Below are 17,578 nucleotides of genomic sequence, written 5' to 3' on the forward strand. Positions count from 1 at the left end.
GAGAGTTTCCGTTTTAATGCCGACAAAGCGAAGAGGCTGCTCGTCTTTTCAGATTCAGCGGAGAGTTTTCAGCTTTCAGATCTTCTCTGATCTCGGCTCTGTTCACCAGACGTTTTCCACGGAGCGGCTCTGTGCGTAGCGGCTGCCGCTGAGCAGGGCGACGGTTGTTGTTGGTCTGACAGAAGCCGGAGAAGTGACGGCAGGTGACGCCTCTCCGAGCCGGCGCTCGGATTGACGCAACGCCGATCCCCTCGGCGTCGAGAGTTCTTGTTTGTCCGTTTGTCTCTTTGTTTGCTTTTTAACTCGGCGCTGTCGGCGTTTCTGCCTTAATCATTTCTCAAGCAGATTTTTTTCTTTTTTACTCGTTTCGGCCCTGCTTGTTCTCACTGTATGCTTTATGACTCCCCCCTTGTTTGTATGCTTGGTTGACTTGTATTGGTGTAATTAAAAGCAGCGGGCCATTGTGTGGGAGTATATGCATGTCTAATTCCCCGTTGTGAGAAGGTACCGGAGTAGAGAGTTTAATTAAGCTCTTTTCATGCGTCTTATCGGGAGTGTGGCTCTTTATGTAACAAGAATCTTGGGTGTTTTGGTCCATCTGGTTGTAAAACGGACGGCTGATGTAGCTGTGTGGTCTGCTCCTTTGAGAGGACTCCTAACTTGTTCTCTGGCCTCTTTCTGCTCCAGGGTCCTTCCTCGCACTCGGCCTTGACAAACACACACACACACACACACACACACACACGTGCGCGTACATGCACGCTCTCCTAACTGACAACGAGACAATCCGTTACAGTGTCGCTTTCCAAGAGGTAGCAGGTGTGAAAAGGCTTGTCGTGATTGCAGGCACACACTCTTACCCAGAAGCCCAGAATAATTCACACCATCATCTTGCAACAACAACGAAAAAAAACAAAAGCACAATCTTGACACACATTTTTGTAACTGTGACGGATTTTACCAATAGAGGAGGTAAATGGACATTGTATTCACCAGCTTCTGTTGTGCAATTCTTTTTATCTTTATGTGAAAAAGTAAATCATTTTTCCATTTGATTGTGCACTACATTGTACACATAAAATTCATGAAGATGTGTTTGTAGCGTCATAAAATGTTGAAACCCCCCCCCCCAAGATATACTTTTCGCCAATACTCTGCAGGATTCCCACAAAGGTTTGGTTTTCCAGGCTGGTGTAGCTCAAACGGGTTCATATAGAGTTCGTCTACGACGCATACACATTTCCAGGTGGTGTGTACCGAGATGCAGTGCTGTGTTTAAGGTGACTGGTCTCCCCTGTCATCTCTGTTGACAGACTTCGGATGTCAGAGTTCCCTGTGATGGAGGAGCAAGAGAAAACCATAATACTGCCTTATCTTGGCTTCTTATACTTTTTCTCACATTCATTCTGTTTTTTTTCCCCCCCTCAAAACCTTTTCTTCCCGTTTTCCTCCAAAGGTATCTCACCGTTTCACACCTTCATTTCATCTTTTTTCTCTGTCATTTCCGTTGTTTATCGACTTTTGTGACCTTCCTGCTTTTCCCTGCTGCACCTTAGAGACTTCTTGGATTTTTCGGCTGTCGGTGCCTTGAGGTTTCTTTTGTGATTCTGTTTTTAACACGGACTACGGTACAGGTCCGAGTCTCTTTATGTGCTCTCCGCCTGAGCCGCCGTCATTAACCGTGTCCTTATGAGACCTCTGCGGCGGCCATTGAAGCGTTACAGCCCATCGCTCTAAGGGGGACTCAAAGAAACGTGTGGTTGCAGGGAAATGAGATGAAATAAACGAGTGAAGGTTGTTCTGACCTTCCCTCGAGAGAAAGCTGATGGATGAAGAATCTGTCAGAACGTAGGAAAGGGTTGCGTAGCAGCAGAAAGAGAAGGGAAACGCAGTTCCTTTAATGTGTACTGCCAAGGCTAATCCATCTTGCAAGCTGAAGGAAACAACCTTTTTTCAAAGCAGGTTGTTCTTTCGTAACCCTGTTTGTTTGTCTGAGATCGTATTTGTGACTGGTTCAACACAGAGTAGCAGTCACATGATTTAGTCCAGAATTTGAATAGAAAAGTATAAGAAATGACTCCACTGGCCTCCCGGTATATCCAACAATTTTCAGTGAAAAACCTATAGATGAAATTGTTTTCTAAGATAATAAAATTAGCAGATAATTCAGTGGTTATTGATGCACTCACTCAAAGTTGACATGTCCTTCTTTCCCTTTGGGATTGGTTTGTGGATCTTAACTTTGACAAATGTGTTCACATTAAGCCTGGTGGGCTGAATACCAAACCCAGCTGAACAGGCTGCAGGTCGTCTGACTAAATTGGTCCTGTAGTTTCACACCAACAGCACCACCACAAAGCCACCGCCGACTTCCTGTTACTACAAATACAGCTCCTGCTCTCCAGGCCTCTACAACAAACAAGCTACAATAAAGAGCCTAAAAATATAACGCCTTGTCAACAATCTATATATATAATCAGGCATGACTTTTTATTAATAGCTTCAAACCTTTGATTGGAAGTCATCTCACTTTCTCGCCTTCTCGTTGTGTTATTCTTGGACTATAGCGACAGCTTATTGTTGAGGTTCATTTTCTCTCTGTCACACTGGCGTACAGTGAGTCTTTGGAGTTGTTTAGGAGCCAAAATGAAAGCTGTGTTTGATATTAAAAAGCTGCCCACTCTGTAGCTTTCAATTCAGTCCCTCCTTTCGTAAGTGACACATTTTGATGACTGCTGTCTTCTGACAGGACAGATATTTAAATGGGACATTAACGGGCCACGGTGTTGGCTTAGGCAGCAGTCGGAGTTTTGATTTCCATCACGCTGTTCTAGAAACGAACATCCCGCTGTGCAGCTCCAATGTAGAGGCAGACCTGCCTCTAAAAATACCTTCACACACACACACACACACACTCTCTAAAGAGTCAAACAACCCCCATCTGCCTTGTTTCATCTTATTTCCTTCTATTTCAACTTCCTGCTTTTCATTATTACAAGATATCACGTAGTTTAGCGAGCGCTCTGTTCATCACCCAGATGTTTGCTGCTAGACCTGACTCCGCTTTGGCGTTTGTTTCTGCAAAAGAAAAAAAAAACTTTGATGGGGCTTTTGCTCAGAGTGAATATGGCCTGGATTCATTCATCTTGGGGAATAAACACAAGCTGGTGAAATATTAATCTGCCAGTTGTTTTTCCCGCATTGCTCATTAAGCCAGGGTTAATTGTCTTTCTGGCTGCTAAGGGGGGGGGGAAATGGTCTCTCTGGACGAGCAAATCGCACCAAAATAAAACTCGAGAGTGGAGATGGAGCTGCTGATTATTCAGATGAAAAGGGTCAGTAAGATGGTGTGTGTTTCCTTAAATGAGTGGATTAATTAACTCACCCAACTTCAGTCATTCTGTGTAGTTTCTCTTTTTTTATTTCAAGCTCCTACTTCCCTCCATTCAAATAAATAAAATGTTTTATAGCTGAAGGATTTTGACTGCAGGCCAGCCAATTTAATACACATTATTGCTGAGCTCTTTATGTTGGAAATGGAGCAGTGCTCTCCAAAATTCAGGTCTCCCTTAGTAAAGATGTTTCAATGCTTTTCTTTTCCTCTTTGTGGTTTTGCCTCCCTTCTTCCTTCCTAACTTGTGCTTTATTCTTTTGTTCTTTTCCTTCCTCACATCCTAACTTCTTCCTTCCTACCTTATCATTGGGGCCTGCCATAGCAATGCATAGAAGGGACCTATTGCTCTATATTACTTATTATTAATTTGGTGTTAAGAGAAGAGTGTATTTTTTCTGGTAACAAATTTTTCTGGTAAAAATCAGATTTTTACTTTAGAATATCAGTTTTATCATATATTTACCACCAATGACAAAAAACATTTGAACTTTTCTGCAAAATTCACCAACTGCACAATTCTTGTTAAGTAGTAAGTAGTATATTTTAAAAGAGCAGAAGAAATCTTATGTTTTTTGAACAATAACATTATTTGTTGTCTATTTGTTGCTAAGAGACGAGCGCGCTTTCTGGTAACGCAGGGCCACGAAGTAAACATCTGAGTTTTACTTTAGAGATATTTGCAAGTGCAGTATTTTTATTTTTTTTTTACTCTGTCTCCAGGTTTTATTATTCTTAATGTTCACATAAAAAAAATGTGCTGGCCTTTGAATTTTCTAAATTTTACATTCTTTACTCTCCATTTTCCTGCATTCCTTCTCTGCTGGAAATCCCTATAAAAAGGGAATGAAGTCCCATAACGTGTCGAGGAGAAACGTTCAATGGATTGACTGCCATTAATATTTCAGCAGATGAAACCTTGGATGAATAATTTAGCTTAGAGTCCCACTTTGTCCCTCGGCTGTAGAATCTTGACCTGGTCGCAAAGAACATTTACGAATTTTTCACTTTTTCTCGATAAAGTCGCCTGGTCATGCTCTCTTCTTACGTTAATCTTCCTCTCCAGGCTTTATCCATTGTTATGAATTGATTTTTCTTTTTTTTCTTTTACATAGAAACTGTACCTACTCCCCTTGGACTATATGTAGTTGGGCTATTTATGTAAGAGGAAGATGGATTGCCTCTCTGCAACACTGTGAAAGACCCAACCATGCTTTCACTCACACATAAGCATTATTCTGATCTTTGCAAACACACAAGGCAGTTTTTTTATATAAGCTGTGCTCACTCTCCCTCATGTAGCCTGAATAAGCAGCCCTATTTAGCTCTTAGCACCCAACGCCGAATGCCTGTCGGATCGGTTCTGGTGTTGCTCAGCTTGCCTGAATGCTGCGTTATGACTGTGACCATTTAATTTGCCAGGAAAAACTCAAATGTATTTACTAAAAAAGAAAAACAAGCTCGTGGGGAAAAATCATAAGCATTTCTAGATATAAAGTACAAGTTCCAGCATGTAGCATATGGAAAAATAGACTTGGAAAAATACAAGAAATTGATTTATTGCGATAAACGATAATATTGTTGCTTTGAGACCATTTTCAAATAATACAATGGTAATGGCATATGATAATGCAAGAACACATTTTCACAGATCAATCAACTTTAAATTTTAATGAACATTTAAACACTGGAAGTGGAAGACATTTGAAATATCCAGAATAAATAAAGAAAACAGAAACAAAATTAATTATGAAGTCTCTGTAAATAAAATTATTTTTTTAAAAGGGATAGTTGAGATCAAAGCACCAAACTGAATATTTTTATCATTCAGTGAAATGAGAGAGAAAAAATAAAAATGATAAATCAAGCAAATGAAAATTATTGAGGTTCTTTTAATGTATCATGCGATTAATTGATTAATTGATAACGTAAGCTAGAAGTGTAGATGAACATACTATTAAATAATTTTACCCACACATTTAAAACCGAGATATAATGGCATAAAATTTGGTAACACATGTGCAGTTTCCAACTTTTCCACTTGATGTTGCTTAATCCTAAACTTTGCATTAAATCAGGCTTCTCTTTGTAATTTTTTGTTGAGTGGACCGTATTACAGATGTAGCACTATTAACATTAATCAAAGTTCACCCATGCATGCCCATGGTTACTTTAATTAATTAAAAAGCTGTCTGCCGAGTCTAAAGCTGTCTTTGTATTTAAAATGAGTGCCTGTCCAGTATATTAATGATTAATTATCTGTAATCATTGTAAATTATTTCAAAACGTCATACCAGATTGCATCCGAGCAGCAGAATTAGCTAAAGCTGTCCAAGCAGGACTTTGGTTACTTCCTGCTGCCTCAGCAAACGATAAAACTTGATAAATTTCAGAAAATGCACACCGTGTTCTCACACCGCGCAGTCATTTAGCATCTACTTGCATCACTAAGTCCCATAAATCAATTGCCTCGCAGAGACTGTGTTGATATCAGCCATCTGTTGTGGGGTATGGGTAATGTTGCACACAAACACAAAGGGCCCCTGTGTGTTTCTGCGAGACTCCAGAAAGTGTGAGGATTCCCACAGAGTTGGCAAAACGTGGAGTTGAAGTGCTTTCTTTATTATAAGTGTGTTTGAAATCAAAAAGTAGTTAAAAAAAAAAAAAAAAAAAAGAGCCTTCCCCAAACTTTTTCTCTGTATAAACCTTGGATAAAACCTTCCGTCTTTCCATTGTGTCTGTCCATTTCATGCGTTTAGCCGCCGCCCGCCCTCCATCGCTCTTCCTTCCAGTTTCCTTAAATTTGAAAAATGGCTGCAGTGGATTCTTTGCAAATATTTGAATTCGAGTTAAAAACCATTGTCCGCTCTAGATTTTTTTTTTCAAACTTTCTGTTTTAACTTTTCTTTGTCTTTAAGAAGTCCTTCAAATACAAACTTATAAAAATGCACGTCGCCTTCTGAAGTCTCATCATCGCGCCGACGTGTTAATTATTCTGAACTGTGATTTTTTTTTTTTCTCGTAATAAAACCAGGCCCGCTCTGAAAATAACCAGATTTTCACACGTCTTCTCTTCTTTTCCACTCTCCTGCCACTCGGCTCATTTAAAAAAAAAATTTTTGTTTTCTCTCTCTGCTTTTATTTTTTATTACCGGGTGGCGTATGTCTGCGAAGATGCATGCGTGTTTTTGCTGCAGAATCTCAGCTCTGTTCCTTTGTTTGAGCTACATCTGGCAGCTCTCTTATCTTAACTCTCATGGAGATGCTACTGTATCTTCAAATGTTAGCTTTTCCTTCATCTCTCCTTCCATTCACACGTCTATTCTTGTCTTCTTGTCATCAGAAACTCCAGATTTCATCTGCTGCATAATGAGTTGTTGCAGTGAATGTAATGAAAACTCGCTGGAGGCGTTTGCTTTCACCATGTTCCAGTTGACGTGTCTGCTTTATAACACTACAGACCATAAGGAAAAGTTGCCTATTTTTAATGTTTAACTTTTTTGTACAAGCACTTTGAATTGTCTCTGGCCGAAAGGTGCTATATAAATAAGGTTGCCTTGCCTTTTACATCCACACTTAACTATTGAAAGTCACAAGCTTTAACAGCTTTAGAATGACTTATATATGTTTTTTCAAATTCTTCTCCCAGAGAACAGAAAATGCGAAATGCACACATTTGAACCTTTATTTAAAAGCATAACTTAGGTGCATGGTTCTATTTATTTACATAAATATGCCTGACTTTGGCTTGAAGAAATGCACCGCCGCTACTGCATGCTTGCAGTTGCTGGTTTTGGTAATTATTTCTCATCAGAGAGTCTAAACAGATGTGAGGTAGCATCCTTAGTGTGTGTATCTATATTTATGAACCACGCAGAAATCTGAAATTATTTTAACTAGATGTCATGAAGACGCTCTTTAAGCCTTGAGCGTAGCTTTGATGTTTAACTAAACATCTGACAGTTTCATCATGGTAGGTAAACATCATGGAGTGGCTGTGAAATACCACCAGTTTTCCTTTGCTCCCTCTCGTTGGATATGATGCATTTCACAAATGCATTTGGAGTTTTAATCTCCTATATGATGCATGTTTTTTTTTTTTAATGAGCAAAGTTTGTATTTGTTTTTCTAGAATAAAATGTCCAGGGTGTTCACTAAAAATAAAGCTTACAAAAGTTGCAATAATAACATTAAAAATATATAAAGCCAGCGACAGATGGATGATGAAAAGTTGACTCACAGACATTTGGGTAGACATTAAATTATATGAAATTAGCTCAATATTTTATAGCAATTAAGTTGAATGGACTAAAACGTGATTTTTATTTCTCATTTTGTCACAGTAAAACACAAACTTTATAGGATTTTATTTGGAAATCCATATAATAGACCAACAAAAATTTGTTGTTTTACTTCTTCTTTTACTAGGAAGCATAAAAAATGTGTTATGTATTTGTGTTCAGCCTCTTTAATGTGATATCTTCAATTTACAACCGTAGCAGCAGTAAACGGAGCTCCCTGTGTGTAATTCAATCAAGGTACATTTAATAGATCTACCGCAGCTGCTCTGTGAAGCGAGACTGAAGACAGTCGGACTCGATTGGACGATGGATGGAGCCGCATTCGTTTCCTCTCCTCTGTTGTTGCCGTTTTCCCGTATGTGGAAATGGAGGAGCTCGCCTCCCATGTTAAATAGATTCACACAGACGGCATCACACAGGCTTTACAACCAGAACGCTCCAGTAAAAGCTTCAACCCACTGATGTGACTCATGTTTTTTTTTTTATGTAGCTGGAAGAGGTTGCAGTCCCCAGCTTTGATGTGACATTATCCTGCTAAATATTGTCAAAGACAAGCGTCTGCAAACGCCCTCATCCCAAGCCATCAATGATTGACTTGATGTGCCTTTGATTTTTCCCGGTGAGACTGAGCTGCTCTGGAAAATGTCGGCTTTAAACACAGATTAAACCGAATCGGTGAGGGAAGCCGGGGGAGGGAATGTGAGCTTTTCCATGTGCGTTTCTGCTAGAAATCCATCCTGGTCCGTTTTGCAGACCTCCTAAAGCTCTCATGTGGAGTTTTCTTCAATTATTAAATGTGTTGGAACAGATTCGCCGTTGTTGGTTACATTAAATAGAGGAAGAAATGCCTCAAAGTCACCTGTTGTGTTGAAAAGTATGTTGAATTCAAATGTTTTCCATATCTAAAAAACTGAAAAATGGAATCACTTCTATGTACTTTACCGTGAAAGTTTAGGAATATTAAAAATGAGGCGATTCTCTCTTCTGTGTGTTGCATCCAGTGGTGGAACGTGGCGAGAGGCGTATCCCTGCAGACATTCTACCCGACAGGAAGCGCCCTCAAGAAGATCCACGTGTCGCCTGACTTCTCCACATACGTCACCATCGACAACATTGGTATCCTCTACATCCTGAAGAAGGTGGCATGAGGACAGGACAACTGCAGTCACAATAACAAATCACTACTATCCAGAAAAATGGAAGAATAAACAAAGGAATCTTTAAAAAAAAATAAAAAATACATACATATTGAGAAAATATCAGTATGGAGATGAAAAATGTATGTTCCAGGCATCTTAACTGTGAATAATAAATATTGATCACTTTTTCTTTGTGGTAACTCGGTGTGAAAGTAATCTGTCTGACTTTTCTTGCATGTCATTAAATGGTTTTAAATTTTTCATACATGCATAAATAAGTAAACATTTCTTGCTTCATATCTAAACTTTACCTTCAGTATAAATTATGTTTCGCCTTTGATTTCCACTTCTGCCTTAATGTTAAAGAGAGTTACTGGCATTACAGTTTTGTATAATCTTATTCTGCCTTTTCAGGTCGACCAGCACGTGTGAAACTTTTGGTGCAGTTTGACGCGCATTAAAAATAAATGGCATGAAGTTTTAATGATTTAAAAACATTTAAATTTGCATCCAGTCAGAGCCAGGGAGACTATCTGTACTTGGAAAGCGTTTGTTCATTTGAGCTTGGATCAAAGGTAAATGTTTCATACAGGGGGGGGAAAAAACTTGATTTATAATTTATAAGGAAGTTGCGATTCATGCTGTGCTTTTATAATGTTTTCTACCACTTTGTCAGCTCTGAATCCCATGTTTTATGCCTATTTTAACCTTTTTTCTTGTTCAGAGCACTTTGAAGTGAAAGTTACAATCTTTCAGGAGGCCTTTCTGAAACTTTTACACCGTTAAACTTCCTGTAATAACTGCTTAATTTTAGATGTGGAAGGAGTCTGGAAGCTACATTTGAGATGTACAAAAATTTATAATTGAGTGCATATTAAAATTGGTGTCTGGTGCTTTTCTGGTTAGTTTTCTTTGTATGCATCAGATTTCTACACATCTTGATCCTGGTATATATTGATACTGTTTACTGGTGGTTATATGATTGTAATTTATTCTGGATTAAACTGTATTAATTGTTCTACCTTGTGCTTGTCTTTAATGTTCCCAGAGTCATAATCCCGCTCTAGGAAGATCCTAAGATGGTCTGGTAAAGTTTTCATTCCCCTAATGACACATTTTTGTTGCATTTAGCAAACAGAAATTATTTTGGTTACCCCAACTTAATGACTTAATGTTTGAAAATGGCAACAGTTTTATACAGTTTGGAAATATCTGGTTTCTACTGTAGTAAAAACAAATGACTCATGATGTGGATCATTAAAACCTCCCATGAATAGATAAAATCTGGTCTCGATGAATGCCAAAAAAGTACATTTATTTACTTTATTTAGTACACGTAACACAATGCTACCATTATAAAGAATATTCCTTCAGTTAAAGAATTTCTGCCATTTTTTTTTTACTTTCAGTAAGTCTCTCTATGAAAATAAAAATATTGCAGCAGAGTTTCTGACAGGAGCTGGAAAGACATCAGTACACTCAGTCCCAAAGATCTTCTTGTACGATCTTATTTCAGCACTGCAGATTGAATTAAATCCCCAAAAGCAGGAATGGAAGCAGAACCTTCAAGTTTTTGCCTCTTATAGAACCAGCTTCAAATTTAGATGGGAAGATATGATCTTTGCTTCTAATTTTGCTCTGAAATTATTCCCCAAAGCTGCTATGTGTTCTCTCAGTGTCCCTTACTGCAGCCATTTCTGTGTTTATCCTCACCCTCATACTGTTTGCTCTGTTTTTCTCTTCTTTCTTCCTGTGCCCTCTCTGCAACTGGTCGAAACAGATGGCGGCACCTTGTTTTGTTTTTTTGTTTTGGCTCACTTTCTGTGAGAAGTTTAACATTTAGGGATGAACTGAGAGCTAAACCAGGAATAGATGATTACAAGGTAAAAGCCATACTCTGTACCCAGGTTTTTAAGCACATTGCTCTCATAAAAAATACACATTGATGTAAAATATAAAAACAAAAATTCTACAGCACGGGAATATTTACATTATAAGAAAAAAAAAACTGTCATTATTCAAAATAGCATCAGTTTAAAAATAAAAAGTGCAGCTGACAGCAGGGCCGAGCGCAAATCGTGACACGCACCTACTAATGGCACTTCCGGTGGCAGGTGTCATTATGCGCCACAAGCGCCACTGTTTTCGGGGCAAGCGGTCAGTGTTGTCACTGCCTTCGGCTGACCTCGGCACCTCGTACTGGCACTTCCGCTGACACCTGCCATTAGTGCCACTTTTTTCGGGGATACCGGTCAGTGTTGTCACTGCCTTCGTTTGACTTCGGCTGACCTCGGCACCTCGTACTGGCACTTCCTCTGACACCTGCCATCAGTGCCACTGTTTTCCGGTGTAGCTGTAAGTGTTGCCACTGGCTTCAAGGGGCTCTTTGCACCTCAGCTTCTGCGTTCGGGGTAAAGCGGCTCGATTGTTTCCGATCCAATACAAATATCATTTACACTAGATGCTTGCAGGGCTTGGCCAAGGTTTGTACATCGATCCGAAGCCCCAACAAGTCAGCTGGAGAAAGGTTTTAAGATGTTCGCCTCGTTATACATTCACTGACACGAAGGTGAGTTTTACTTAAACTTTGTGGCTAACATTAACGTTAGCTTATGCTAGTAGGCAATATTCTCGGACATTGTTCTTGTAAAATGTGCTATTTAAGTATCTAAACATTCTAACGGACAATGTATTTATCTTATTTTCAAGTATATTATGTGTGTTTATTGTCGTTAGTGTCACAGACTAACGGGGAGGTTACGGTTCGGGCTTTTTACTTCCGAAGCCTGACGGAGCTCAACAAGCCTCATAGCTTGACAGTAGCGCAGCTCTGGTGTCAGAGATCTGGTTCAGCTGTTCAGGTTCAAAGTTGCTGCTTTTAGAAAAATATGACCGTGTTGCTTCATGTCTCCGTGTTATTTCGTTTTATTACCTTTACACCTCGCTGCAGCAAGCAGACCACCGTCAGTCTCTTACCTGATTTGGAAATGGGACCATTGCACTCCGGAAATTAAGGGGGCGCTATTTCCTATATTATCAGCGTTCTCCCGTTTAAATTTTCTTTTGAAATCTGTGATGTAGCTTCATCTGTAGGAAGGAGTTTCACTCTCAGCATGTATTTCAGCGTCTCTTTTTTATTTACTTTAGCGCAGCTCACAGCTTTTAACAAATTTCCTAGCTTTCTGTGTACTTTTAAATCTGCTTCTTTGTCGCATCTTTTCGGGCCTGCTACTGCCTCTAGTGGCGTGGGTAACACAACTAATATAATTATGTCACTAAACGAGAATATCACAAAATCTTTATTATTTACGATTAATTTCGCCATTTCTGGCAACGTGAAAGATAAATTGTCTTCAAAAATACCATATTTTTCTTCAGGATGTAGAGCTAATTAGGTGACATAAAGAACAACTTTATACATTATAAATAACATCTATATATCTCCATCACTTATAAGAGGAAGAAAAGAAATAAGACATGAAAAACAACATTATCAACAACAATAAAAATACCAAATACAAAATATACATAAGAAATTTAATGAGCAAAAGTCAATAGCAAACAAATTAATTAGGTTCACAGATGAATAACCAGGATTGTTAAACAAGCAATAATCCATATTTTTCTGTTGTTGGTAGAGTCCTATATATAGGAAAAAATATGATTAAACTATTTAGTCTTTCAAGGTGGAAATGTTGCTTTGACTCTAAAACAATAAAATAAAACTAATTAATAGAATCATAATGTCAACAATTTGTGCATCAAGTAAACACTTTGCATGCTACAGGTAAATGTTATCATTTAATTTGGCTAAGAATAATTATTGCACTGTCAGTGAATGACTTCTAATAGATGTCGCATATTTACCAGAGGAACACAATAACGCCTTTATGAGCTCAAAGTGACGAAAAAAAAGGATGGATGCTCTAAACAGTTTAGACCAGTGGTTCTTAACCTGGGTTCGATCGAACCCAAGGGGTTCGATGAGTCGGTCTCAGGGGTTCGGCGGAGCCTCTGCCGCGGAGGTAAAAACACACTTGTGTAAAGTCATGATGACCTTAATAGTAGGTAATGTTGAAACCAATAACACAATCTTAATATCAGAGATTTTTAAATTCCATAACAACTTGTATACCTCCAAATTCTCAGAACAAAAATCTCTTACCTTTTTTTTAAAAAAAATTTAAACATTTATCCCTAAAATAGAAGATAATTTCAAAAAAACTTGTGACAACAATATTACGATAGAAGAACTTGATAAGGCTGTTAATTGCTTATCATTAAACAAAGCACCAGGTCCAGATGGACTCACAGGAAACTTTTACAAAGACTTTTGGGAAGACATAAAATTTGTACTACAAGTTTTTACAGAAATTTTTAAAAATCATACTATACTATCTTATATGAAATACTTGGGAACTGTTATAACCAAAAACCAAGAATAAACCTTAAATATTGAAAACAAGATTAAAGAATGTAAATCCAAACTTAACTTATGGCTCCAACGAAACCTTTCTATTTTAGGACGAATTTACTTGTCAAAAATGGAAAGTTTATCAAGATTAATATATTCAACCTGCAGCTCTGCTGTCCCAAATAGCTTAACTAAAACTATTAACCAAATGAACATGAAGTTTATTTGGAGAAACAGGCCACACTACTTACGTAAAGGTCATATGATCAAAGAAATCAAAGATGGCGGACTGAAAGTAATTGACTTTGAATGTCTTAACGGAACTCTTGAGATTAATTGGTTAAAATCCTGGATTAAAAATTCCCAATTATTTTTGGTATTTTCTCCCTGATTATATTTTTAACAAAATAGGTGGTCTAAAACTTGTTCTTTTAGCTTATTTCAATATCCATAAATTGCCCATAAAACTATCAGAGTTCCATAAACAAGTGTTACTGTACCGGAAATTGCTCTACGTACATAATTACTCGCCACACGGCTCTATCATATGGAATAACAGATTCATACTACATCGCAATAAATCCTTATTTTACAAAGACTGGATGGAAAAGAATATCTGGTCTATTATACACTTAACGGATGTTAATGGTTGCATGTTAAACTACGAACAATTCTGTGCCAAATAGCACTTCTTTCCCCCAAAAGTTGAGTTTACAAAATTATATAATGCCTTACCAAAACAATTTATCAATCAGTTTAAAAATATAATTACATATTATCCGATGACCCCACAATTACCCAATTTATTTATTAATGGAATATCACTCACGGATCCAAAATTCAATAACCACACAATTAGAAACTGTTTAAATGAGACTTTATTCCCTGGGAAAATAAATAAAAATGACATTCTTTGCAAGTTTGATAAAAAAAAAATCAATTGAAAGGTTGAGAACTCTTTATTTAAAACTTCCCATTCAACCAAAAGCTAAAGAAACACACTTTAAAATTTTAAATGCAATTTACCCCTCAAAAGAACTTTTAAGAAATGGCTTTAATATCGATGACAATAGATGCTCATTTTGTGAAAGTGATGTTGAAACAATTGACCACGTCTTCTGTGACTGCAGTCACACCAAAATATTTTGGAACTGCTTAGAAAGGTGGATCAAATCAAAAATTGCACTTCCTGAATCTATTTCGAGAGATATGGTAATCTTTGGTGTATTATTGAAAAACAAAACAATGGAAGTATGTTGTAACATAATATTTTGTTTGGCAAAATTTTTTATTCATAAAAAAAGAATGCTGAAATCATCTCCAGTGTTTAAACTTTTTTTTAAATTTGAATTCCAATTATATTTGAAATCTCTTAAATGTATTGGGTCATTTGAATTTGTGACTGAATTTTTAATGGAATTGCCCATCAATCTATGTCAATCCTAACATATAAATCCCCTTGTTGCTATTTCAGTTGTTTCATTATTATCATTATTATATGTTTTTATTTTTCTCCTTAGCAATCCTTGTGTTTCCTTTGAAATACAAATACTGCTGTATTTGCCTTTCTTGTTTGTATTTATCTTCTTTCAATAAAGTTTTATTTAAAAAAAGTCGTGATTACGCGCCCCGCTTTGTCATCACTTGCCGCAGAGGATCACGTTACATTGTTTAGCCAATCAGTGCTGCGAAGAATAAGAAGGGTTCGGTGAATGCGCATATTCAACTGGGGGGGTCGGTACCTCAATCTTTATTAAACCACTGGTTTAGACAGAGTTGTTATTGGTTTCACCACTATTTACCTTCTATTTTTCCAAGTATTCTTAAAAGATTGTCTGTTAGTCTGCAGCTCATGTTACCAAACCAGCTGAGGAGATGAAAAGCTAAAGTCCTCAACAGTTAAAACTTGAGATGACTTAAAACTTAAGTTAAAATTTTAAGTTTTAAGATTTTAACTCATTGTTAAAAGGCTAACATTACTTAACTAGAGGTAATGTTAGCTAATGTTACCTCTAACTAATTTTAGGTTTTGCACGAGTTGCAAGACCCCAAGATCACTGGGTCTTCTTAAAAGATAGAGTGACGTTTCTTAAAAATGTAGCCAGTGTTTTCAGCAAAATTGAGCTGACTGTCCAGGAATGATCCAAGGTATTTAAAATTTGCCAGTTTCAACAGGTTGGCCAATGAGTGAAACGGCAACCACTTTCAGGTCTTATGTCATTTAATTAGCTCTATTTCCTTAAGACAATTAAAAGGTATGGTGTTTTGTGAGGGACTTTATCTTTTGCGGTTCCAGTTATGCGAGAATTAATAATAAATAATAAAGACTTTGGTATTCTGATTTAGTAATGTATTTATATTGGTTGTGCTACCACCACCACCACGCCACTAGAGGCAATAGCAGGCCCGAAAAGATGCGAAAAAGGAGCAGATTTAGAAGTACACAGAAAGCAACGGAAATTGTTAAAAACTGTGAGCTGCGCTGAAGTAAATAAAAGAGAGATAAAAGAGACAAGTTCAAATACATGCCGAGAGAGAAACTCCTTCCTAAAGATGAAAGAAAATTAAAACGGGAGACCGCGGATAAAATAGGAAATAGCGTCCCCTTCACTTCCGGAGTGCAATGTCCCATTTCCAAATAAGGTACGAGACTGTCAGTGGTCCGTCCCCGCCCCTTTCTGTTTGCTGCAGCGAGGTCCTTCTCTATGGACCTTACCACAGGGGCCGCGTTTCATTGGCTAATGGCCATTTCACGTCACTGCGCAGCTACCACGTGCGTGACCGTCTCACAAACACAAGCTACAGTAGTAAACACAAGCTAAAGTGGACGAGCAGACCGGCAGAAAGTTTTTGCGTAATGACTCGAAAACGAATGGTTCTCCACTGTCAGTGGGGAATCTATCTGTACAGGCGATGTCAGGGATCCTGATCGTATTTGTGGAACTAAAATTCACAGATTTCCCAAATCTGAAACGGAAAGCCTTGCTTGGATCAAAGCTTGTGCACGACCGCATTTGCAACTCAACCGTCGTAGGATCAATAAGAACAAAGGAGTGTGTGCTGGTGTCAGTATTATTACTTTGCTTTCTTTGTGTTTAGTGAATGACCAAAAGAAAGTCAATAATTAACACATCCATTATGAATATCTTTTAGACAAGTACAGCATAATGGCAGTACCGATACAACTTCTACACCCTGAAGCCTGTCAGTAATTCTTGAGAATAGGGACAAAATGGGTTTTATTTTTTTTTGTTGTTATTTCTCAACCTTATGTATGCAAATATGACAAATGATGTTTAGGAAATGTAAAGATGCTAAGGTACAGGCTCCCAGTTGCAACATTTTTTTTTAAATTACATTTTTAATCGACCTGACCTAGAACGTTGTCATCAGCATCTGACAAAAATAAATAAAAAAATCATTTTTAATGACCCTATTAGTGATATTTTTACTCATTTTATAGACAAATGCTTCTCAAGAAGCAAAAGAAATATTATTTAAAACCAAAAACAACAAAAAGGCCATCTGACGGAGTTGACACAGAACTGAAGGTGGTGACAAACTAGTGAATAAAATGAAAAACTTGGTACATGTGAAGTAATGCAATTTATGTAAAATACATTAAAATGAATTATTTTCACATTTAAGTGAGATTTGACAATTTCACTGAAAGAGTCAGAAAAACTCTGATGGAGTTGACGTCTGACGGAGTTGGAAAAAAGCCAAACTACCTCAATTTATATGATGTTATTCTGAAGGAGATCATATTGCAGCTCATTAGGTCCATGAAATCTTTACAGTTTACCAAAATTAAGCTTTTATTTCACAAAATTTCATCAAAGTTTTGTTATGGTGTTGACACATCATGGTGGTGACAAGCAACTTAGGAATAAAACAGAAGAAAAAACTAAAGAATAACTTAAGCTTAGAACCTCTTAGCAAAGGAAGAAAAAAGACAACGTCATGGGGTCCTCAGAAGTTCTGGTTTCCCCCAATAATGCCTGATTTTTTTTTACATTCTTTTCATTTCTGACGGTGTTGACAAAAACTAGGGACAAATTTCAATGGAGTTGGAAAATATATAAAAATGATTTTTTAATTCAATTCATCGATACTTTCATAATTATTTATATGACTACTTTTACTTAATTGTCACAATATATAATTTTAGTATTTCTTTAATTATTTTAAACTATTATAATGTATTGAGTTCTGCTCCTGGACAAGGGCTTTTACAGACATCATCCACCAACTACAATGTTTAAAATAAAAAAATATTCAGCAAACACCAGGAAAATATGCATTGTTGTGCTCACATGACCCAGGTTAGTTT

At 37.4% G+C, this 17,578-nt stretch overlaps 1 protein-coding gene across 2 annotated transcripts in view; it reads left to right on the forward strand.

Annotated features, from left to right (window-relative positions):
- apaf1 (apoptotic peptidase activating factor 1) overlaps positions 1-9,849 on the forward strand; it is a 31,539-nt gene extending 21,690 nt beyond the window's left edge. For both annotated transcript variants that reach the window (XM_014989431.2, XM_088003055.1), the window contains one exon: positions 8,694-9,849. In XM_014989431.2, the coding sequence (XP_014844917.2) occupies positions 8,694-8,840 (147 nt within the window). In that variant the 3' untranslated portion in view covers positions 8,841-9,849. The remainder of the gene's footprint in view (positions 1-8,693) is intronic.
- The last annotated feature ends 7,729 nt before the right edge of the window (positions 9,850-17,578 follow it).

This window comes from Poecilia mexicana, unplaced genomic scaffold, assembly GCF_051168715.1.
Source record: "Poecilia mexicana isolate PSO_F unplaced genomic scaffold, ASM5116871v1 scaffold_23, whole genome shotgun sequence".
NCBI lineage: Eukaryota > Metazoa > Chordata > Actinopteri > Cyprinodontiformes > Poeciliidae > Poecilia > Poecilia mexicana.